The sequence below is a fragment of the Chenopodium album genome, chromosome 15 (genome assembly GCF_948465745.1).
Source record: "Chenopodium album chromosome 15, dcCheAlbu1.1, whole genome shotgun sequence".
Classification (NCBI taxonomy): Eukaryota; Viridiplantae; Streptophyta; class Magnoliopsida; order Caryophyllales; family Amaranthaceae; genus Chenopodium; species Chenopodium album.
In genome coordinates, this window is record NC_137848.1 from 8,030,118 (window position 1) to 8,049,051 (window position 18,934).

The 18,934-nt window shown below is 35.3% G+C and overlaps 2 protein-coding genes across 2 annotated transcripts; both read right to left on the reverse strand.

Annotated features, from left to right (window-relative positions):
- Nucleotides 1–1,050: 1,050 nt before the first annotated feature.
- Nucleotides 1,051–4,245, reverse strand: LOC145580719 (receptor-like protein 6). Its single transcript, XM_081637836.1, has one exon. The coding sequence runs from the start codon at nt 4,243–4,245 to the stop codon at nt 1,051–1,053; it is 3,195 nt and encodes a 1,064-aa protein (XP_081493962.1).
- Nucleotides 4,246–8,348: 4,103 nt separating this feature from the next.
- Nucleotides 8,349–17,863, reverse strand: LOC145580720 (receptor-like protein 7). Its single transcript, XM_081637837.1, has 4 exons — nt 17,764–17,863; nt 17,242–17,619; nt 8,414–10,584; nt 8,349–8,357 (listed from the first exon to the last, which is right to left on the reverse strand). Exons 1-4 carry the CDS (start codon nt 17,861–17,863, stop codon nt 8,349–8,351), a joined length of 2,658 nt encoding a protein of 885 aa, XP_081493963.1.
- Between the last annotated feature and the right edge of the window lie 1,071 nt (nt 17,864–18,934).

Consider the following 18,934-nt stretch of genomic DNA (forward strand, 5'->3'; position numbering starts at 1 on the left):
TGTTGCAAGAGAAATCTAGTGATACAAGCTGGCTCAAATTCAGTAGTACTAGTTTACAATAGCACTCAGAATTTTGGATATTACGTGGCCGCTATGATGGGAAGATAAGCCCATAATGTAATTTGAAGCATTGGCTTAACTGAGTGATGTTAACCTGGAATGACCATGGTTCCATCTAAGAACGCAATGTGGACATGCTTTACAAACGATAATAAGTAAGGGTTTCATCAGACCTATTACGGAAGGATAATAATTCCATAATTAGACTGAAAGCAGCAACAATAACTAGAAATAGTATCATGCCTTAATACTTCTACTGTACAACCTTACAAACTCTACTAATTACTATAATCATTGTTTCAAAAAAAAAAAAAAAAAAAAAAAAAATACTATAATCATTATTTCACCGTACTTGTGCAAAACTATAATTTTAATATAAACCTATGTTAACTTTTGTGACAAAGCCTTGCACATAGTTACATTTGATAATTAACAGGATGATGGAAGATTTTGTAAGGACTAGATTGGTTTTTTTTTTTTTTTTTTTTTTTTTTTTTTTTTTTTTTTTTTTTTTATAAATAATGGTCATTGAAAAAGACAATGATTATTATTTTTTTTTTTTTTATTTTTACATAGCACTATTCAATCTAGCTGCAATTAAAAATTGATGATGATTTTTAGTAGTTCAAGGAACTACATTTAATTAGATTCAAATATGTCCCCTTTTTTTTGCTCCATTGGACTTTTTACGGTTTTCGAGACGCGTGTTAAAACGTATATATCTCAAAATCTATAAGTGTAAAAATTATAAAAAACTTGACATTAATAAAATATATAATTCGACGAATCCAACAAGATCCCACTTGACTATATTATCTCTTATACATTAATGGGAATTTGCGGTCAAAGTTATTAAAAGTTGACTCAAAAATTAGCTATGGGGCAAAAAAATAGGGACAGAGGGAGTAAGTTGCTATATATGAACAAATAAAATTATACTTTCCAATCGTTCAATTCTTCTATTTCATCTCTTTTTATGGGTCTAGGCGTCTAGCGTCTCTGCCTTTGTTGGTTCCTCCTCCTCCTTCTCCTCCTCCTTTCCCTTGTACTTTTATCTTCCCTTCGTAGAATTTTCATAACCAGTCTATGAAGATGCTTGCAATACCATTCCCTATACCTTTTAATGTAAAGGATAGGCCCTACAAAGATGGTGATCCCAACCGGAAACCCAACTTCAGCACCCCTTAACATCCACTCTCGTTCGTTCTTTGAACTCCAATTTGATCGCTTTAAAGAAGTAGCTGGAGTCATTATTGGATTTCTTGTTGTCAATGGTGGACCATAGAGTCCTTGGTTGCCTTCATATGACGATGCGTTGAATGATTGAAGTTGAGTGCCTGTTGGGATCCTCCCTAATAACCTGTTGAAGGAAAGGTTCAAGTAGCTGAGGAAATTCAAGTTTGCAAGTTGTGAAGGTATCTTCCCACTCAAGTTATTACAAGAGAGATCCAATGACTCAATCTGGCTCAAATTTCCAAATGATGATGGAATATGCCCCGAGAAGGAGTTGTAAGAGAGGTTGAGAACTACAAGTGCATTCAAATTTCCCAACTCTTCCGGTAGCTCCCCATGAAAAGCATTGTTGGAGAAATCAATGCTAGTGAAGATTGTTAGGATGTATTGCAACTCATAGGTATTACCTTTAAAGTTAACTGACACTGAATTTTGGTAGTAATCACCGGTTGAACTAGAGCATTGCAAAAACCTAGATTTTGATTTCTCTTTAGTTGTTCCAGCCATCATTAACCTCCACTTGAAAAGAATTTGGGATTTTAGCTCACCAACAAAGTGATTGGAAGCTACGTCCATTATTTGAAGCAATGGCCATATTGAGTGACTTTGTGGGCAAACAATAGTTCCATGGAGCTTGTTGGAATGAAGGACGAGAACTTGCAAGTTAAACAAGCTGTTTAAATGACAAGGAAAAGTGTCATTCAATTGATTATTTCCAAGATCTAATACCTTCAAATCTTTGCAGTAGGCAAGTGATCGAGGTATCCTTCCTTGCATAAAATTGCTGTTCAAGTCAAGAGTTTGTAAACTGCAACCTTTTGTGAATCTATCTGGGATTTCACCGTCTAATTGGTTTCCTCTCAAATTCAACACGATGAGTCGGGTCATGGTAGTAAAACAATCGGGAATTGTGCCACCCAAATGATTATGTTCTAGATTAAGAAGCTCCAAATTTTTGGCATTGCATAGTGATGCAGGGATGATCCCAAGTAAATTATTTCTCGAAAATGACATGTAGCTAGCATATGATAGATAGTTTCCTATGTCTGGATTGATGGAAGTGAAATTATTGTTGGAACAATCCAAATAGTAATAATTGGATTTGACAAATGGGAATTTGCCCTGAAGATTATTGGAAGAGAGATCTATAAACCCTAAATTATTTGAGAATGTCAAAGGTGGTTCTAGCTCCACTAAGTGATTGAAAGAAAGGTTGAACCTAGTAATTTTCCACATCCACTCGGGTATTGTGCCTGTGATTTGATTCATTGAAAGGTCAAGATTTTGTAAAGATGTTTGGTTATTTAAAAATGTAGGGATGGTACGCAAGTTGCAAGAAGCCAAAAATAGGATCTGTAGCTGGGGAAAAGTGGAGCTTTCCCCGGAATCGTTTGTACCAACAGACAAGCGATTGAATGAAAGATCAAGTTCCTTGAGGCTCTTAAATCTTTGTAGAAAATCCGCTAGGTCTAGCGTGCCATTGAGCCTGTTTGAAGACATATACAAAAATTGGAGCTCTCTTAATTGGAAAAATGACTTTGGTATTGGCCCTTCCAAGCTATTGTACCTCAAGTCAAGATAACTAATCTGGGAAGAGGCTATTCTTGCAAATTCATTCAGTTGCCCACTGAATTTGTTTTTATACAAATCGATCAACTGAAGTGATGGCAAACTGAATAATGAGGTAGAAATACTTCCATCAAGCGAATTATAAGACAAGTTAAGCTCTTCTAAACTTAGTAACCTATCCCAATCCGTGGCATTGATTGAACCATTCAAATGGTTAAATCTAAGATTTATGGATTTTAGATACTTCAAGGATGAAAATGATGGAATGGGACCAGAAAATTGGTTATAGGAGAGATCAATTCTAAGGAGCCTTTTAAGGTTGTTCAAGGAGCTTGGTACAATTCCGAAAAATTGGTTTCGAGAGAGATCAATTGCACGAAGCCTTTTAAGGTTGCTGATGGAACTTGGCAGGGTGCCAGAAAAGTTTGTAGAAGAGAGACATAACTCCTCAAGAGACCCATTCTTGTAAAAGACTGGCAAATTCCCTTGCAACTTTTCATTACTTGATAAGTCAAGGGTTCTAAGTGTGGGTACTTGAAAAATTTTACTAGGGACTATCCCATATAGGCCACATACACTTAGCGATAACTTCGTCAAGTTTGTGAACCCGGCCATAAATCCTGGTACTCGTCCACCCATATTGCCATTATCATCGAGCATGATTACCAAAAGATGGCGGAGATTTGAAAGGGACTTGTGGATTTCACCGCTCAACTCACATCCGGACATGCTCAAGATTTGAAGGCGAGGGAGTGATGACGATAATGCCTTGCACCATTTATCCCCTATGGCTGAATTAATGACATAATCAAGATAGAGTTCCTTAATATTAGTCAGGTTTCGAATGATTGTTGCCAAATTTGGCTTGTGCATGTATAAAGGTGCATTTTCTACCCCTGAATTTGAAATATCAAGGACAACTAATTTGACAAGGTTTGATATTCCAATAGGTACCTGTCCGCTGAAGCCTACCCATGACAAGTTAAGGTAAGTGAGGCTAGACAGTGTGCCAATTCTTGATGGAATTTCACCTTGCAAATCGTTGTTGCTCGCTAAATTCAAGCTTTGGAGGTACTGAAGATGAAACAAACTACTTGAATCGTCAATGCCACCAATGATATCCTTGCTACTCAAATCAAGCCCAATGACTCGACCATTGGAGTTGTCACATGTGACACCACTCCAGTGGCAGCAATCTGTGCTTTGATTCCACCCATCAAGCTTGTCATAAGCATTGGGAGCAAATGCAAGATTATTCTTTAACTCAAGCAATAAAGACTTTTGATCGTGGAGACATTGGCTAGAGACAAAAGGTATACGACTACATACAATCAAGATGAAGAGAAAAGGCCAAGAAGAAGAAATGAGTGGAATTGTTTTCATTTTGGAGATACGTGAGGTACTAGGAGAAATGTTTGTTGTGAATGAATTAAACCGTTGTTGATATTCAATTATATATACAACTTAAGGTATGCTCAATCATGAATTATAGTGGCTAAGCTAGTACCTACAAATGACGACTACCTTTCAATAAACAATGCAACGTAACCAAGACGATTGAATTTGGTTGCATGGAGTTATGCACATTGTAATTTCTGCTAACTAGTATTGACTGGCACATTGAGACAAAACTAGTATTTCTTCCATTCATAATGGGTAAAAAATATCAATTAGATGTTGGTGTACTGGTGATTGGGACTACACATGATAAGCAAAATTCGTGTTCGAAACCCCCCCTCCCCCCAACAACAATTGAGAGGGGACTGGAATCTAACCACCCAAAACTGATTCCAAAATCCGGATTAACCCAAAGGGTGAACCAGGTGGAACACCAAAAAAATAATCGGTAAGAAATTGTCAAATTGAAGAATTTCATGAGGTCGGCCATTATAAGTTTAAAGTGGAAATTGTGCACTTATTTTTCTGGAAAAAATGACTAACTTTTTGACTTGGAACTTTAATTTGGAAGTCATTAATTAGTTTTAAATTGATGTTTCATTGAAATTACTGGGATAGAATTTCATAATTACAGTAATTATAAAGTGTTTACACGCGGTAATTGATCAGTGTTCTTATAGACATATATATCCATTATAATGCTAGTGCAGTAGTGCTACATACACTTATTTATAGCTATGATTTCATGTTATGATTTCATTTACAGTATTAAGAAAAAAAGGAATATGTTACGATTTTTACAAACCATACCGCGTATGCTATTTACTAGTATTACTACGAGTATAATTCATTATTTCATCATACGCACGTTAAAACTCTTGTTCACCACATTGCATTTCTGTATATCATCACAACTGACTTTTAGTTACGTAGTTCATCAAGGAACTGTATTTAGTTAGATTCAAACATCTAGAGCAGGTTTATATTTTGTAGTTTAAGCAGCTGATTTTGTATTTAATGTCCTTTTCCACAAAAGACCGGAGTATTGAATAACATTTGATAAATTTTCCAAATTTTAAACTCAAGAGGAATTGAAGAAAACAGCTTACTTATATTGATAATCACAAATTCACAACAATATTGATAATCACAAACAGCTTGTCAAAAAATTCATTAAAGTTAAATTTATCGATGATAATTACACAACAAGATAATAAGATACCCAACCAACTTTTAATAGAGTACTTAATATGGTTTAATAAATAAATTATTTAAGTTATTTTCAAAATTAAACTTGGTTAAAGTAAAAATTTAAAATTGTGTTAAGCATGACATAAATTGTGTGTGAGAAGTGGTGTATCTTTTGCATCAGATGCTTCTTCATATATATCGTTCTAGTTTCAAAAAATAGTCATTGGTTAGTTAAACTTGTACGAGAGCAGTGTCTTAATTTCACATCTGTTCGGATGCATGACAAATTTTAGAAAATAACCTCAGCTCCATTAATTATTGGTTAAATTTTACATTCGGGTGTTGCAAAATATAGACTTCGATGTAATTTGCAGCACCAACTCATTTGCAGTGATTCAAGCTAGCTCAGATTGAGTTATATTAATCGTAGCAATTGCCGGGATGATAATTTTAAATGGTTTACTTGGCTGCTAATTAAATTGCCGGGATGATAAGTCCGTAATAAAATTCGAAGCATTGGTTCCATGGGGCTTGTTGGATCTAAGAACGTAAAAGCTACATCAGTTCAATTATAAAGGAGAAGTTATTTCATCACCTCTAGTTTTTATTTAGTTGACACTTTTCTCTTTTCACGCTTGTCAACACACTATTTTAATAATTAATATCTCTAATTCTCGACATTGTAAAATTATAAAAAGTGGATATTAATGTTAGAAAATAAGCAAATTAAACGAAAAAATACTTATCTCAATGTTGTGTAGACCAATTGAAAATTGCCGCGTCGTGGTAAACCACTGACCTAAAAGACGATTCCGCGCTACCCCGGTGCAGTAGACATCAAGCGGTCGCCCTCCAGGATAAGCACGGCGCCGGAATTTGTGTGCACTCACAAACCCGACTGGAATTCAGAATACTTGCCCAAAAACCGAAGAGATATATTTTAAGAGAAGGTAAGAAGTTAAAGATGGATGGTTTTGTTGTTATATCTTTCGGAGGTGAATAAGGTTGATTTATAAGGCAATGGAGGGAGTAAAAACAACCAGCAATTAAGGGGAAAATGGTCATCAATCAAGTGGTGTAACATCCACCCATTAATCCCCAATAAGAGCTAGCTTTAATCAACATTAAAAAGGTAACGGCTAGATTTAAGTAACAACATTAATCAGCAATAATGCCCATTAAATTAGCAATAAGAGGAAGCTAAAATCAAGGGATTCCAATAGCCATTAAATCCCAACAGTCAAAAGAATAAACATCGTAACTTTCTTGGTTTTACTTCAAGAACTTCCAACAATTAATAAAATATACACTGAGACGATTCAAACAAGACCCCACTTGACATGTTTTATCATAGTTATAAATCACAAATGCTAGTTAAAGTGTAGTTTGTGAATAGTGCAAAAGTCAAACGGTGTCAACTAAAATAACGAAGGTAGTATAAAGTAGTAGGAACATAGTTTATAAGCGGCAACAATTGATTTAAAAAAGTGTCAAACCTTAATATTTTTTTTTTTTGAAACAAACCTTAATACTTTTACAACTCTTACAAACTATACTAATTACTGTAATTCATTATTTTACTGGCGTAAGATCTTTAATTCAGCACATTACATATCTGTCATCCACAGCAGGATCAGAAACAACACCACCTATATGAAAGATGAAACCACATGAATAAGAAATTCAATAACGTACAATTTATGAAATATTGAAATAATTATTAATAAAAAAATTATTATATGGTAGCCTTTGAGATAAAATCTTACGTTCTTTGATGGAGATATAAATGTATAATGGAAGGTTTTGTACAGACTAGAAAGTTTATTTTTGAAACAAATAGTCTTAGAAATTTAAAAGGCAGTGTAATGGCAATTAAAAATGGTATTTTAAGTGAGGCAAAACAGAGGAGAGAAAACAACAATAATATATATAAAAAGAAATTAAATCATACTTATCCTTCATTGAATTCTTCTTTTTTTTTACCCTTTCTATGGGTCTAGCGTCTCTGCCTTTGCTGGTTCCTCCTTCTCCTCCTCCTTGCCCTTGTAACATTATCTTCCTTTCGTAGGATTTTCATGATCAGTACATGAAGATGTTTGCAGTACCATTCCCTATACCTTTTGATGTAAAGGATAGGCCCTACAAAGACGGTGATCCCAACCGGAAACCCAACTTCAGCACCCCTTAACATCCACTCTCGTTCGCTCTTTGAACTCCAATGTGATCCCTCTGAAGAAGTAGGTGGAGTCACTGTTGGATCTCTTGGTGGCAATGGTGGACCGTAGAGCCCTTGGTTGCCTGTATATGATGATGCGTCGAAGGTTTGAAGTTGAGGGCCTGTTGGGATCTTTCCCGACAACTCGTTGAAAGAAAGGTTCAAATAACCGAGGAAGTTCAAGTTTGCAAGTTGTGTAGGTATCTTCCCACTCAAGTTATTACAAGAGAGATCCAATGACTCAATCTGGCTCAAATTCCCAAATGATGATGGAATATGGCCGGAGAAAGAGTTATAAGAGAGGTTGAGAACTACAAGAGCATTCAAATTTCCCAACTCTTCTGGCAGCTCTCCATGAAAAGCGTTGTTGGAGAAATCGATGCTAGTGAAGATTGTTAGGATGTATTGCAACTCATAGGTATTACCTTTAAAGTTGACTGACACTGAATTTTGGTAGTACGCACCACCTAAACTATTGCTTTGCAAAAACCTGGATTTTGATTTATCTTTCGTTGTACCAGCCATCATCAACCTCCACTTGAAAAGAATTTGGGATTTCAGGTCTCCGTTAAAGTGATTGGAAGAGATGTCCATTATTTGAAGTAATGGCCATATTGAGTGACTATATGGAAGAACAACAGTTCCATAGAGCTTGTTGGAATGAAGGACGAGAACTTGTAAGTTAGACAAGCTGTTCAAATGATAGGGAAAAGTGTCATTCAATTGATTATTTCCAAGATCTAATACCTTCATATCTTTGCAGTGGGCAAGTGATCGAGGTATCCTTCCTTGCATAAAATTGTTGTTCAAGTCAAGAGTTTGTAAACTGCAACCTTTTGTGAATCTATCAGGGATTTCACTATGTAATTGGTTTCCTCTCAATTTCAACACGATGAGTTGGGTCATGGTAGTAAAACAATCAGGAATTGTGCCACCCAAATGATTGTGTTCTAGATTAAGAAGCTCTAAATTTGTGGCATTGCATAGTGACGCGGGGATGATCCCTTGTAAGTTATTTCTCGAAAAGGACATGTAACTAGCATGTGATAGATAGTTTTCATTGTCTGGATTGATGGAAGTGAAGCTATTGTTGGAACAATCCAAGTAGGCGTAACCGGATTTGACAACTGGGAATTGACCGTGAAGATTATTGGAAGAGAGGTCTATAGACCTTGGTAATAAATCATTTGAGAATGGCAAAGGTGGTTCTAGTTCCACTAAGTGGTTGAAAGAAAGGTTGAAACTAGAAATTTGCCACAACCACCCGGGTATTGTGCCTGTGATTTGATTCATTGAAAGGTCAAGATTTTGTAAAGATGTTTGGTTATTTAAAAATGTAGGGATGGTACGCAAGTTGCAAGAAGCCAAAAATAGGATCTGTAGCTGGGGAAAAGTGGAGCTTTCCCCGGAATCGTTTGTACCAATTGACAAGTGATTGAAAGAAAGATCAAGAAATATGAGGTTCTTGAAGCTTTGTAGAATATTTGCCAGGTCTAGCGTGCCATTGAGCCTATTGAAAGACAAATCCAGATGCCCTAGCTCTCTTAATTGGAAAAATGACTTTGGGATTAGCCCTTCCAAGCTATTGTTTCTCAAGTCAAGAAATACAATATGGGAAGAAGCTATGCCTGAAAATTCATTCAGCTGCCCACTGAATTTGTTTCCATTCAAACTGATCGACTGAAGTGATGGCAAACTGAATAATGACATTGAAATACTTCCATCTAGTAAATTATCTGACAAGTCAAGCTCTTTTAAACTGAGTAATTTATCCCATTCTGTGCCATTGATTGAACCATTCAAATTATTGCCACTAAAACTTATGGATTCTAGATTTTTCATGGATGAAAATGATGGAATTGGACCAGAAAATTGGTTAAAAGTGAGATCAATTGTACGAAGTTTCTTGAGGTTGCTCAAGGAACTTGGTACAATTCCAGAAAAATGATTATTGAAGAGGTTAATTGCACGAAGTCTCTTGAGGTTGTTGATTGAACTTGGCAAGTTTCCACGAAAGTTTGTATCATAAAGGATTATCTCCTCAAGAGACCCATTCTTGTAAAAAACTGGCAAAGTCCCTTGCAAGTTAACATTAGCTGACAAGTCAAGAGTTCTTAGTGTGGGTACTTGAAAAATTTTCCAAGGGAACATCCCATTTAGGCTACATGCAGCAAGCGATAGCTTCGTCAAGTTTGTGAAATTGGCTATAAATCCTGGTACTCGACCACCTATTTCGTTACCATCGAGTATAATTACGGAAAGATGGTGGAGGTTTGAAAGGGAATTGTGGATTTCACCCTTCAACTCACATCCAGACATGCTCAAGACTTGAAGGCGAGGGAGCGATGATGATAACGCCTGGCACCATTTATCCCCCATGGCTGAATTACTGACATAATCAAGATAGAGTTCTTTGATATTAGTCAGATTTCGAATGATTGTCGCCAAGTTTGGCTTCTTCATATATAATGATCCATCAAATTCCCCAAATTCGTCCCGTAAACTTGAAATATCAAGGACAACTAAATTGACAAGTTGTGATATTCCAATAGGTACTTGTCCGCTGAAGCCTGCTACCCCGGACAAATTGAGGTAAGTGAGGCTAGACAATGTGCCAATTTTTGATGGAATTTCACCTTGCAACTCATTATTGTTAGCCAAATTCAAGCTCTTAAGGAACTGAAGATGAAACAAACTACTTGAATCGTCAATGCCACCAGTGATATCTTTGCTACTCAAATCAAGCCCAATGACTCGGCCATTAGAGTTGTCACATGTGACACCACTCCAGTGGCAACAATCGGTGCTTTGATTCCACCCCTCAAGCTTGTCTAAAACATTAGGGGCGAAAGTAAGATTGTTTTTTAACTCAAGTAGTAAAGACTTTTGATTGTCAAGACATTGGCTAGAGACAAAAGCTGTACAACAGCAAGTGCATAGCCATACAATCAAGATGAAGAGAAAAGGCCAAGAAGAAGAAATGAGTGGAATTGTTTTCATTTTGGAGATACGTGAGGTACTAGGAGAAATGTTTAATTTGAAAATGAATGAAACCGTTGTTGATATTCACCATTTTATTAACTCATGGTATGCTCATTCATGAAGTATAGTGACCTACAAATGACAATGCAACTACCTTTCAATAAATGCAACGTAACCAAGACAGCTGAATTTGCTGGCTGATAGACTTATTCACGGTTGAATCAAGGTTACATTTATGTGAATAGCCAAATCACGGTTGACCTGCAAGCCAATACTTGCACAAAGTCTTCTTTTGTATGTAGCCTATAGCAGGATGTACCAATAATATCGTCTTTAATTTGAGGACTTTTCAACTGTACTGTGATATACTGTCTCACTCAGAAAGTCAGAATGGATGAAATTTCTGCCATTAAAGCATGCAGTGCAGCCCTTTTTATTGACTAAGTCTATTCAAAATGTGCTCAAGCATTGGATTAAGTTTTGAAAGGGTCGGATTACTTTTACTAATCAATCAATCAAAGTCTTGATCCCATAAGTGAAGTAATTATGCTGATGAACTTTAGTTTGTTAAAAACAAACTAGTGTACTGTATTACTTCGTAGTATTCTTTTAATTTGATGTTCATCAATGTTCATCTAATTCTAATTGTTTATCACTTTGGTTTCATGTTACGAGTGGAAAATAAAGGTTTTGATTAATATATTTAACAACAGTTTTTTTTATATAAATGTCCTGACATTCTAATAAATTTACATTATAATGGGACATGTTTTTGAAAATTGACTGGCCTAGCTTCTTGACTTGGATTTTTTTTTTTTTTTTTTTTTTTTTTTTTCTTTCTTGACTTGGAAATCATTAGTTGTATTTTTTGAAAATATTAATTCGGTGACTCGGGCAGTCGGGCCCAACAATACTACTTGTACATGTACCTAATCTTTGTAGGATGTTTCATTGAAACTTCTGGCATGGAAAATTGGGAGAGTGGAGTATCAGAAGGACTTAAATTAAGTCCTTTGATGATGATAATTTTTTTTTTAATCTTAACAAGGTTCAGTATCAAAGTCTCGTATATATAAGGGCATATGTAACCGGCAAACATACATACAATAGCTAGTCTAGTAGTCTTTCAAGTCGATCTCATATAGTCCTATTTGTTCTATATTTTCAAGCTATAGGCATTTATGTGACTGTAGACACCCAAATGTGTCTCCCCAAAATCAAACCCAGTGATGAATACCTTTTGCGTCGAATAATTATCGAACGAGGTGAAAGTGTGAAAGTCAAGTGTTGCGGTTAGTTTTTATTAAAAATTCTTTCTTTCTGTTTTCGAAAACAACTCTACTTTATGAAAACAGCCAATCCAGTTTAGTTTGGTCCACGACAAGGGTCCAATAATGGTGTAGTTGGATGGGACTAGCAAAGAGCTTTCCGACGATATATTATAAGCCCAATTCCGATGAATAATGAGGAAGTTATGGCCAAAATACTAAATTGGGCCCGGTTTGATCTTTACATGCGGCCCAATGATCTAGGGGAGGGCCCAATATTAATTGTTATTCCTAAAGTTATTAGAATTGATTATGGTCTTCTAGAATTCTTTAGAAGGTTTTCTTTAATCCTAATAGAATTAGAATTAATAATTATATTTTGATAAAGTTTTATTTGGAATAAAATATTATTTTATGAAAAATACGATTTCAGTTTTCATACGGACTTTACAAATCAATTTTGATTCGTATGTGGACTCCGTGTTGAAAGCGCGTAGGAATCCAGGCCATCGCCAAACGACAGGCCTTGTCGCCACGCGACAGACCTTGTCGCCTGGCGACAAGGTCGGTTTTGCAACGATAGAGTGGAGTTTTATTCCTTATCAAATTCTACCTATTTCCGGACTGTTTTCTTATAAATAGGGTCCTAAACCTCCGTTTTTATTCATCAACAATCTACAATTCACAATCAACAATTCATCAATCATTCTCTCTAAACTCTCTCTAGCTTTTCACAAACAAAATTCCGCATTCACGAGATCTAGAAATACCTAGCCAAGTTCGAAGTTGCCTTCGCCCTATACGTGAATTTCTGAGGGTTTGGTCCCTAAACTCTATTTCAATTATTTAATTTGATTGTTTAATTTTATATTTTCCTTGAAGTTACTAACGTGTGTATTTTGTTATTAGAAAGAGGCACGAGACATCAAAGTATGTAATCTTATTGCTCTATTCTTGTAGAAAGCATGTTTAAATTTGTTTAATTCCTAGTGTCATGTTAGGATGTTATTATTGCTTTCTAGTATCATGTTTAGGGTGCCTTTTACTCTTTTCTAATATCATGTTAGTATCATGTTAGGGCTAAAGCTTTGATCTTTAATTCTTAGTGACATGCTAGGGTTTGTTATTAATCTTGTTAGTATCATGCCTAGGATCTTGCTATTAATATTATGCTTTAACATGATTATGATAATTATGATTATTATGATTGTTATTATGATTTTTAAGATTATTATTATGTTGCTTGATTATTTATTGTTATTGCCTGATCACACCTCTCTTGGAGGATTAAAGGGAATTTGTACTTGTAATCATGCTTAATAAGATAATTAATAATCTTGTTTAGGGCTAATATGATTATAATTCAATTGATCGCCAATAATAGTTTTGTTTATGCATTAATAATCAACCAACATAGATAAACAGGTTTAGGGTTAACCTATTGATTGCATGCTAGTCAGAAAGCGCACATGAATACGAGAAGAATAAAGTAGAGGCTTATTTAGGGCAGGTTCAATCTCTTTTAGGTTGGATTTGTACCCTCATCCCCGAACCCTATTTGGTTCAAGACCTTTTGGAGTTGACGATCTCATGGATCGTTATGGGGTGTAATCTTCACCTTGTGAACGGTTTACAAGTTCCTAAAACTTGTTGGCGAATCTTTTGCTCTATCTTCCTTCCCTTTGGACGCCACCATACTTAAGTGTATGATCACAAGTTTGGGGTAATGCTTGAAATATTCCCTACAGTGACTAAAAAAAAATTATAGTGTAAAAGATAGAGTTTTATGAAGGAAAATTTGTGAAGAAGGTCCTTTTAAGTGGGCAATCTTGTGAGGAAGGCCCTTTTATAAAAAAAAGGTAGCACAAAAGGTCCTTATATTCCATTTGGGTTGTGAGGAGGGTCTGTTGACCAAACTCTGACGTTAACTAGAATTTTTCCAGCCAAATAATTATGCACAAAGGAGGGGAAAAGAGGGAAAAGGAAAAAAAAGGTAACTTTTGACCGGAAAAAATCTAGTCAACATTGAAATTTGGTCAACAGACCCTCCCCACAACCCAAATGGGATATAAGGACCTTTTACGCCACCTTTTTTTTTTTTTTTTTTTTTTTTATAAAAGGGTCTTTCTCACAAGGTCAACCACTTAAAATGACCTTTCTTGCAAATTTTCCTTTCACTTCGTATGAATTATGATGAATTTTCCAATCAAGTTGATCATGGTTAATTGGGGAGGACACTTATTGCGGATTTGCAGGAGATCTGAGTAGATTATAATATTTTTAGTAGTTCAAAGGAACTACTTTAAGTTGGATTCAAACATCTTAATTCTTAAACGAATTTATGGGATACTTGAAATTTACATACCAACAAGACAAAAATCATGCACACTTACCATCCATCTACTTTTACTATTTCATCATCCCTTTATGTAGTGGGTCTAGCGTGGTCTCTGCCTTTGTTGGTTCCTCTTTCTCGTCCTCCTTGCTCTTGTACTGTAATCTTCCTTGCGCAGGATTTTCATGACCAGTCTATGAAGATGCTTGCAACACCATTCCCTGTATCTTCTGATGTAAAGGATAGGCCCTACAAAGATGGTAATCCCAACAGGAAACCCAACTTCGGCACCCATTAACATCCACTCTCGTTCACTCTTTGAACTCCAATTGATCCCTCTGAAGAAGTGGGTGGATTCACTGTTAAACTTGAGCTTGTTACATTGATAAACTTGAGCTTGTTACATACTTCATACAAACTAGTGTATTATATTAGTAGTATTCTTAAAAGTTGAATGTTCATCACGGTGTTGATATCTCCAAAGTTTACATACACATCTACTTCTAACTTCTTACTTTGGTTTCATGTTATGAGTGGGAAAAAAGGAATTACTTTAAATTTGTGTGCAATACAATTAGGTTAATGAAGCAGATTGACGAAGTTTAAGCTTCATTAGCTAAATAGAAATGACCAAATGGTCCCTTGGGACTTGTTGGATCTAAGAACGCAACTTGAACATGATTTTCAAATGATAAGTAAAGGTTTCATCAGTTTTAAAATTAAGGGATTGTAACTTCATAAAGAGGCAACAATTGACTAATAAAAGTTTCATACTTACACTAGTACGGAGTACAACTCAAGTTTTACAAATTATACTAATTGATTACTACTATATTTCATTATAGATGGATTAATTTGGTATTTATGGGTGTGTTTCTATATGTACTTCCACTGATTTTATAAGATGTATTCATGTACATGTTATATAAAGGCAAAATTGGTATAAACCACCTTTTTTGTCCAATTTTTTTTTGAAAAAACCACCTTTTATGTTTTTTTTTTTTTATTTTTTTTTATTTTTTTTATTTTACTAAACCACCTTTTAAGTAGCTAAAATTTTGATTGCACCACCCCTATTTCAAATCTAACGGATTGTATCTCAACCATCCATTTCCAAATCAACAACTACAGCAAAAGCTTCCCTTCCATCTCAACCATCCACTTCAATTACCTCAGTTTAGGGTTTGAGAATGAACAAAGACTACAATTTAATTTGTGCAGCAAAATTAGGTTTGATTTTTTAGAGCTTTACTCAATTTAGTCATGTATTTATATAGAGGGAAGGGTTGAATGTTTTTGGGAGGGAAAAAATAAATGATTTAGGAGGGAAAAGCACAAGTCGTGGGCCCCTTTGACGTCTCAGTTATATTTTTCGTTATAATTTGAAATAGGGGTGGTGTAATTAAAATTTTAGGTACTTAAAAGGTGGTTTAGTAAAAAAAAAAACATAAAAGGTGGTTTTTTAAAAAAAATTGGACAAAAAGGTGGTTTTTTCAAAAAAGTTGAACAAAAAAGGTAGTTTATACCAATTTTGCCTATATAAACAAGCAATACTATCCATTTTGACCAAGGTGGACTACAATGTGGTGCATGGTCAGAGCTAGAAATGCACAATGTCTGCTTGAATTTCGAAAGTTGTCATTGGTTTGTGAAATTTGTATGAGAGAAACAGTTATTTTTTTTTCTTCGCATTTGATATTTCATGTGCATCAATAATTGGTCAGTTTCTAGAAAATATTTCCTCCATTCTACATTTGGGTGTATCACAAAATAGGGTCCGATGTAAACTATTGAAGCTGGGTGCATGTTGGGATCGGAGCTAACCTGACGCTTTTGGAAGGATAAGTTTAAGTATGTAGTCCAGGAGATTTGAGTGTACAAGCTGTTGAGGTATATATAATTCATTGAAGGTGTTGCAAGAGAGATCCAATTATTCAAGCCAGCTCAAATTCAGTAGTACTAATTTACAATAGCACTCAGAATTTTGGATATTACGTGGCCTAGCTGCTAAATTGAAAGGAAGATAAGCCCAAAATATAATTTGAGGCATTGGCTAAACTGAGTGACTTTAACTAGGAATGACCATGGTTCCATCTTCCATGGAGCTTGTTGGATATATATAAGACCGCAACTTAGACATACTTATCAAAGGATTAGTAAATGTTTCATCGGATCTATTCTACGAAGTATAATTTATTAAGCGATGCTAATTCCATAATTAGCAGTGGGAATACAACTGAAAAGTGGCAACAATAACTAGAAGTAGTATTATGCCTTAATTACTTATACAACTTATACCATTTTACAAACTATACTTGTTACCAACTTACTATAATCATTATTTCGATCACCATACTAGTGCATAAACTCTTGCTTGGCACATTGCATTTCTGTCATCCACATCGTGTCAGCAATACCTAGATGAAAAGATATAACCATGAATGAGAGATTCAACAACTAACTATCCAAACATAGAGAAATACAAATTTATATTATGATGTACTGAAATAATTATTATATAAACCTATCTTAACTTTTGTGACAAAGCCTTGCATATAGTTACATTTAATAATTAACCTTACTACCTTAGAAGATTTTGTAATGACTAGATAGTTGGTTTTTTTTTTAAAAAAAAATGGCCATTGAAAAAGGCAATGATTATTATTGATTTATTTTTATTTTTACATAGAACTATTTAATCTAGCTGCAATTAAAAAATTAATGATGATTTTTAGTAGTTAAAAGAAATGCATTTAATTAGATTCAAATATGTTGATGGGCAAGTTTAATAAGTTGCTATATATGAACATATAAATTCAAACTTACCAATCGTTCAATTTTTCTATTTCATCCCTTTCTAGGGGTCTAGCGTCTGTCTGTGCCTTTGTTGGTTCCTCCTTCTCCTCCTCCTTGCCCTTGTACTATTGTCTTCCTTTCGTAGGATTTTCATGATCAATCTATGAAGATACTTGCAATACCATTCCCTATACCTTTTAATGTAAAAATAGGCCCCACAAAGACGGTGATCCCAACCGGAAACCCAACTTCAGCACCCATTAACATCCACTCTCGTTCATTCTTTGAACTCCAATTTGATGCCTCTGAAGAAGTAGGTGGAGTCATTGTTGGATCTCTTATTGTCAATGGTGGACCGTAGAGTCCTTGGTTGCCTTCATATGAAGATGCGTTGAATGATTGAAGTTGAGTGCCTGTTGGGATCTTTCCTGACAACTCATTGAAGGAAAGGTTCAAATAGCCGAGGAAATTCATGTTTGCAAGTTGTGTAGGTATCTTCCCACTCAAGTTATTCCAAGAAAGATCCAATGACTCAATCTGGCTCAAATTCCCAAATGATGATGGAATATGGCCTGAGAAGGAGTTTTAAGAGAGGTTGAGAACTACAAGAGCATTCAAATTTCCCAACTCTTGTGGTAACTCCCCATGAAAAGCATTGTTGGACAGATCAATGCTAGTGAAGATTGTTAGGATGTATTGCAACTCATAAGTATTACCTTTAAAGTTGACTGACACTGAATTTTGGTAGTATTCACCAGTTGAACTAGAGCTTTGCAAAAACTTGGATTTTGATTTCTCTTTAGTTGTTCCTGTCATCATCAACCTCCACTTGCAAAGACTTTGTGCTTTTAGCTCACCAACAAAGTGAATGGAAGAGATGTCTATAATTTGAAGTGATGACCAGATTGAGCGTCTCTCCGGACAAACAATGGTTTCATGGAGCTTGTTAGATTGAAGGACAAGAACTTGCAAGCCGAACAAGGTTTTCAAATGACAAGGAAAGGTGTCATTGAATTGATTTTTTCCAAGATATAATACCTTTAGTGCTTTGCACTAGGCTAGTGATCGAGGTATCCTTCCTTGTAGAAAATTCTCATTCAAGTTGAGAGTTTGTAAACTACAACCTTTTTTGAATAATCTACCATGGATTTCGCCATCTAATTTGTTTCCTCTCAAATTCAATACTTTGAGTTGAGTCATGGTAGTAAAACATTTAGGAATTGTGCCATCCAAATGATTGTGTTCTAGATTTAAATACTCTAGATTTGTGGCATTACATAGTGACATAGGGATGCTCCCATGTAAGTTAATTCTTGAAAACGACAAGTAGCTTGCATATGATAAACGGTTTCCAATGTCTGGATTGATGGAAGTGAAATTATTGTTTGAACAATCTAAATAGGCGTAATTGGATTTGACAACTGGGAATTCGCCTTGAAGATTATTAAAAGAGAGGTCTATAGCCCCTGCATCATATGAGAATGTCAAAGGTTCTAGCTCCACTAAGTGGTTGAAAGAAAGGTTGAAACTCATAATTGCACCTTGAAAATAATTGTTCCCCAAATAATTGTTCCCCAAATTCAAGCTCTGAAGGAACTGAAGATGAAACAAACTACTTGAGTTGTCGATGCCGCCAATAATCCCTTTGTTGCTCAAGTTGAGCCCAATGACTCGACCGTTGGAGTTGTTGAATGTAACACTGCTCCAGTGGCAGCAGTCGGTGTTCCGATTCCACCCCTCGAGCTTGTCATAAGAATAGGGATCGAATGTAAGATTGTTTTTAAACTCAAGTAGTAAAGACTTTTGATCGTGAAGACATTGGCAAGAAACAAAAGGTGTACAACAGCAAGTGCATAGCCAAACAATCAAGATTAAGAGAAAAGGCCA

Bases quoted from the DNA above. Each gene is read 5' to 3' on its own strand.
- LOC145580719 (XM_081637836.1), bottom strand. From the start codon at position 4,245: ATGAAAACAATTCCACTCATTTCTTCTTCTTGGCCTTTTCTCTTCATC.
- LOC145580720 (XM_081637837.1), bottom strand. From the start codon at position 17,863: ATGACAGGAACAACTAAAGAGAAATCAAAATCCAAGTTTTTGCAAAGC. The intron at 17,620-17,763 runs GTAATACTTATG...ACTCCTTCTCAG, and splicing joins AGTGTCAGTCAACTTTAAAG to GCCATATTCCATCATCATTT. The intron at 10,585-17,241 runs GTATAGGGAATG...GCTGTTGTACAG, and splicing joins GCCTATTTTTACATTAAAAG to CTTTTGTCTCTAGCCAATGT.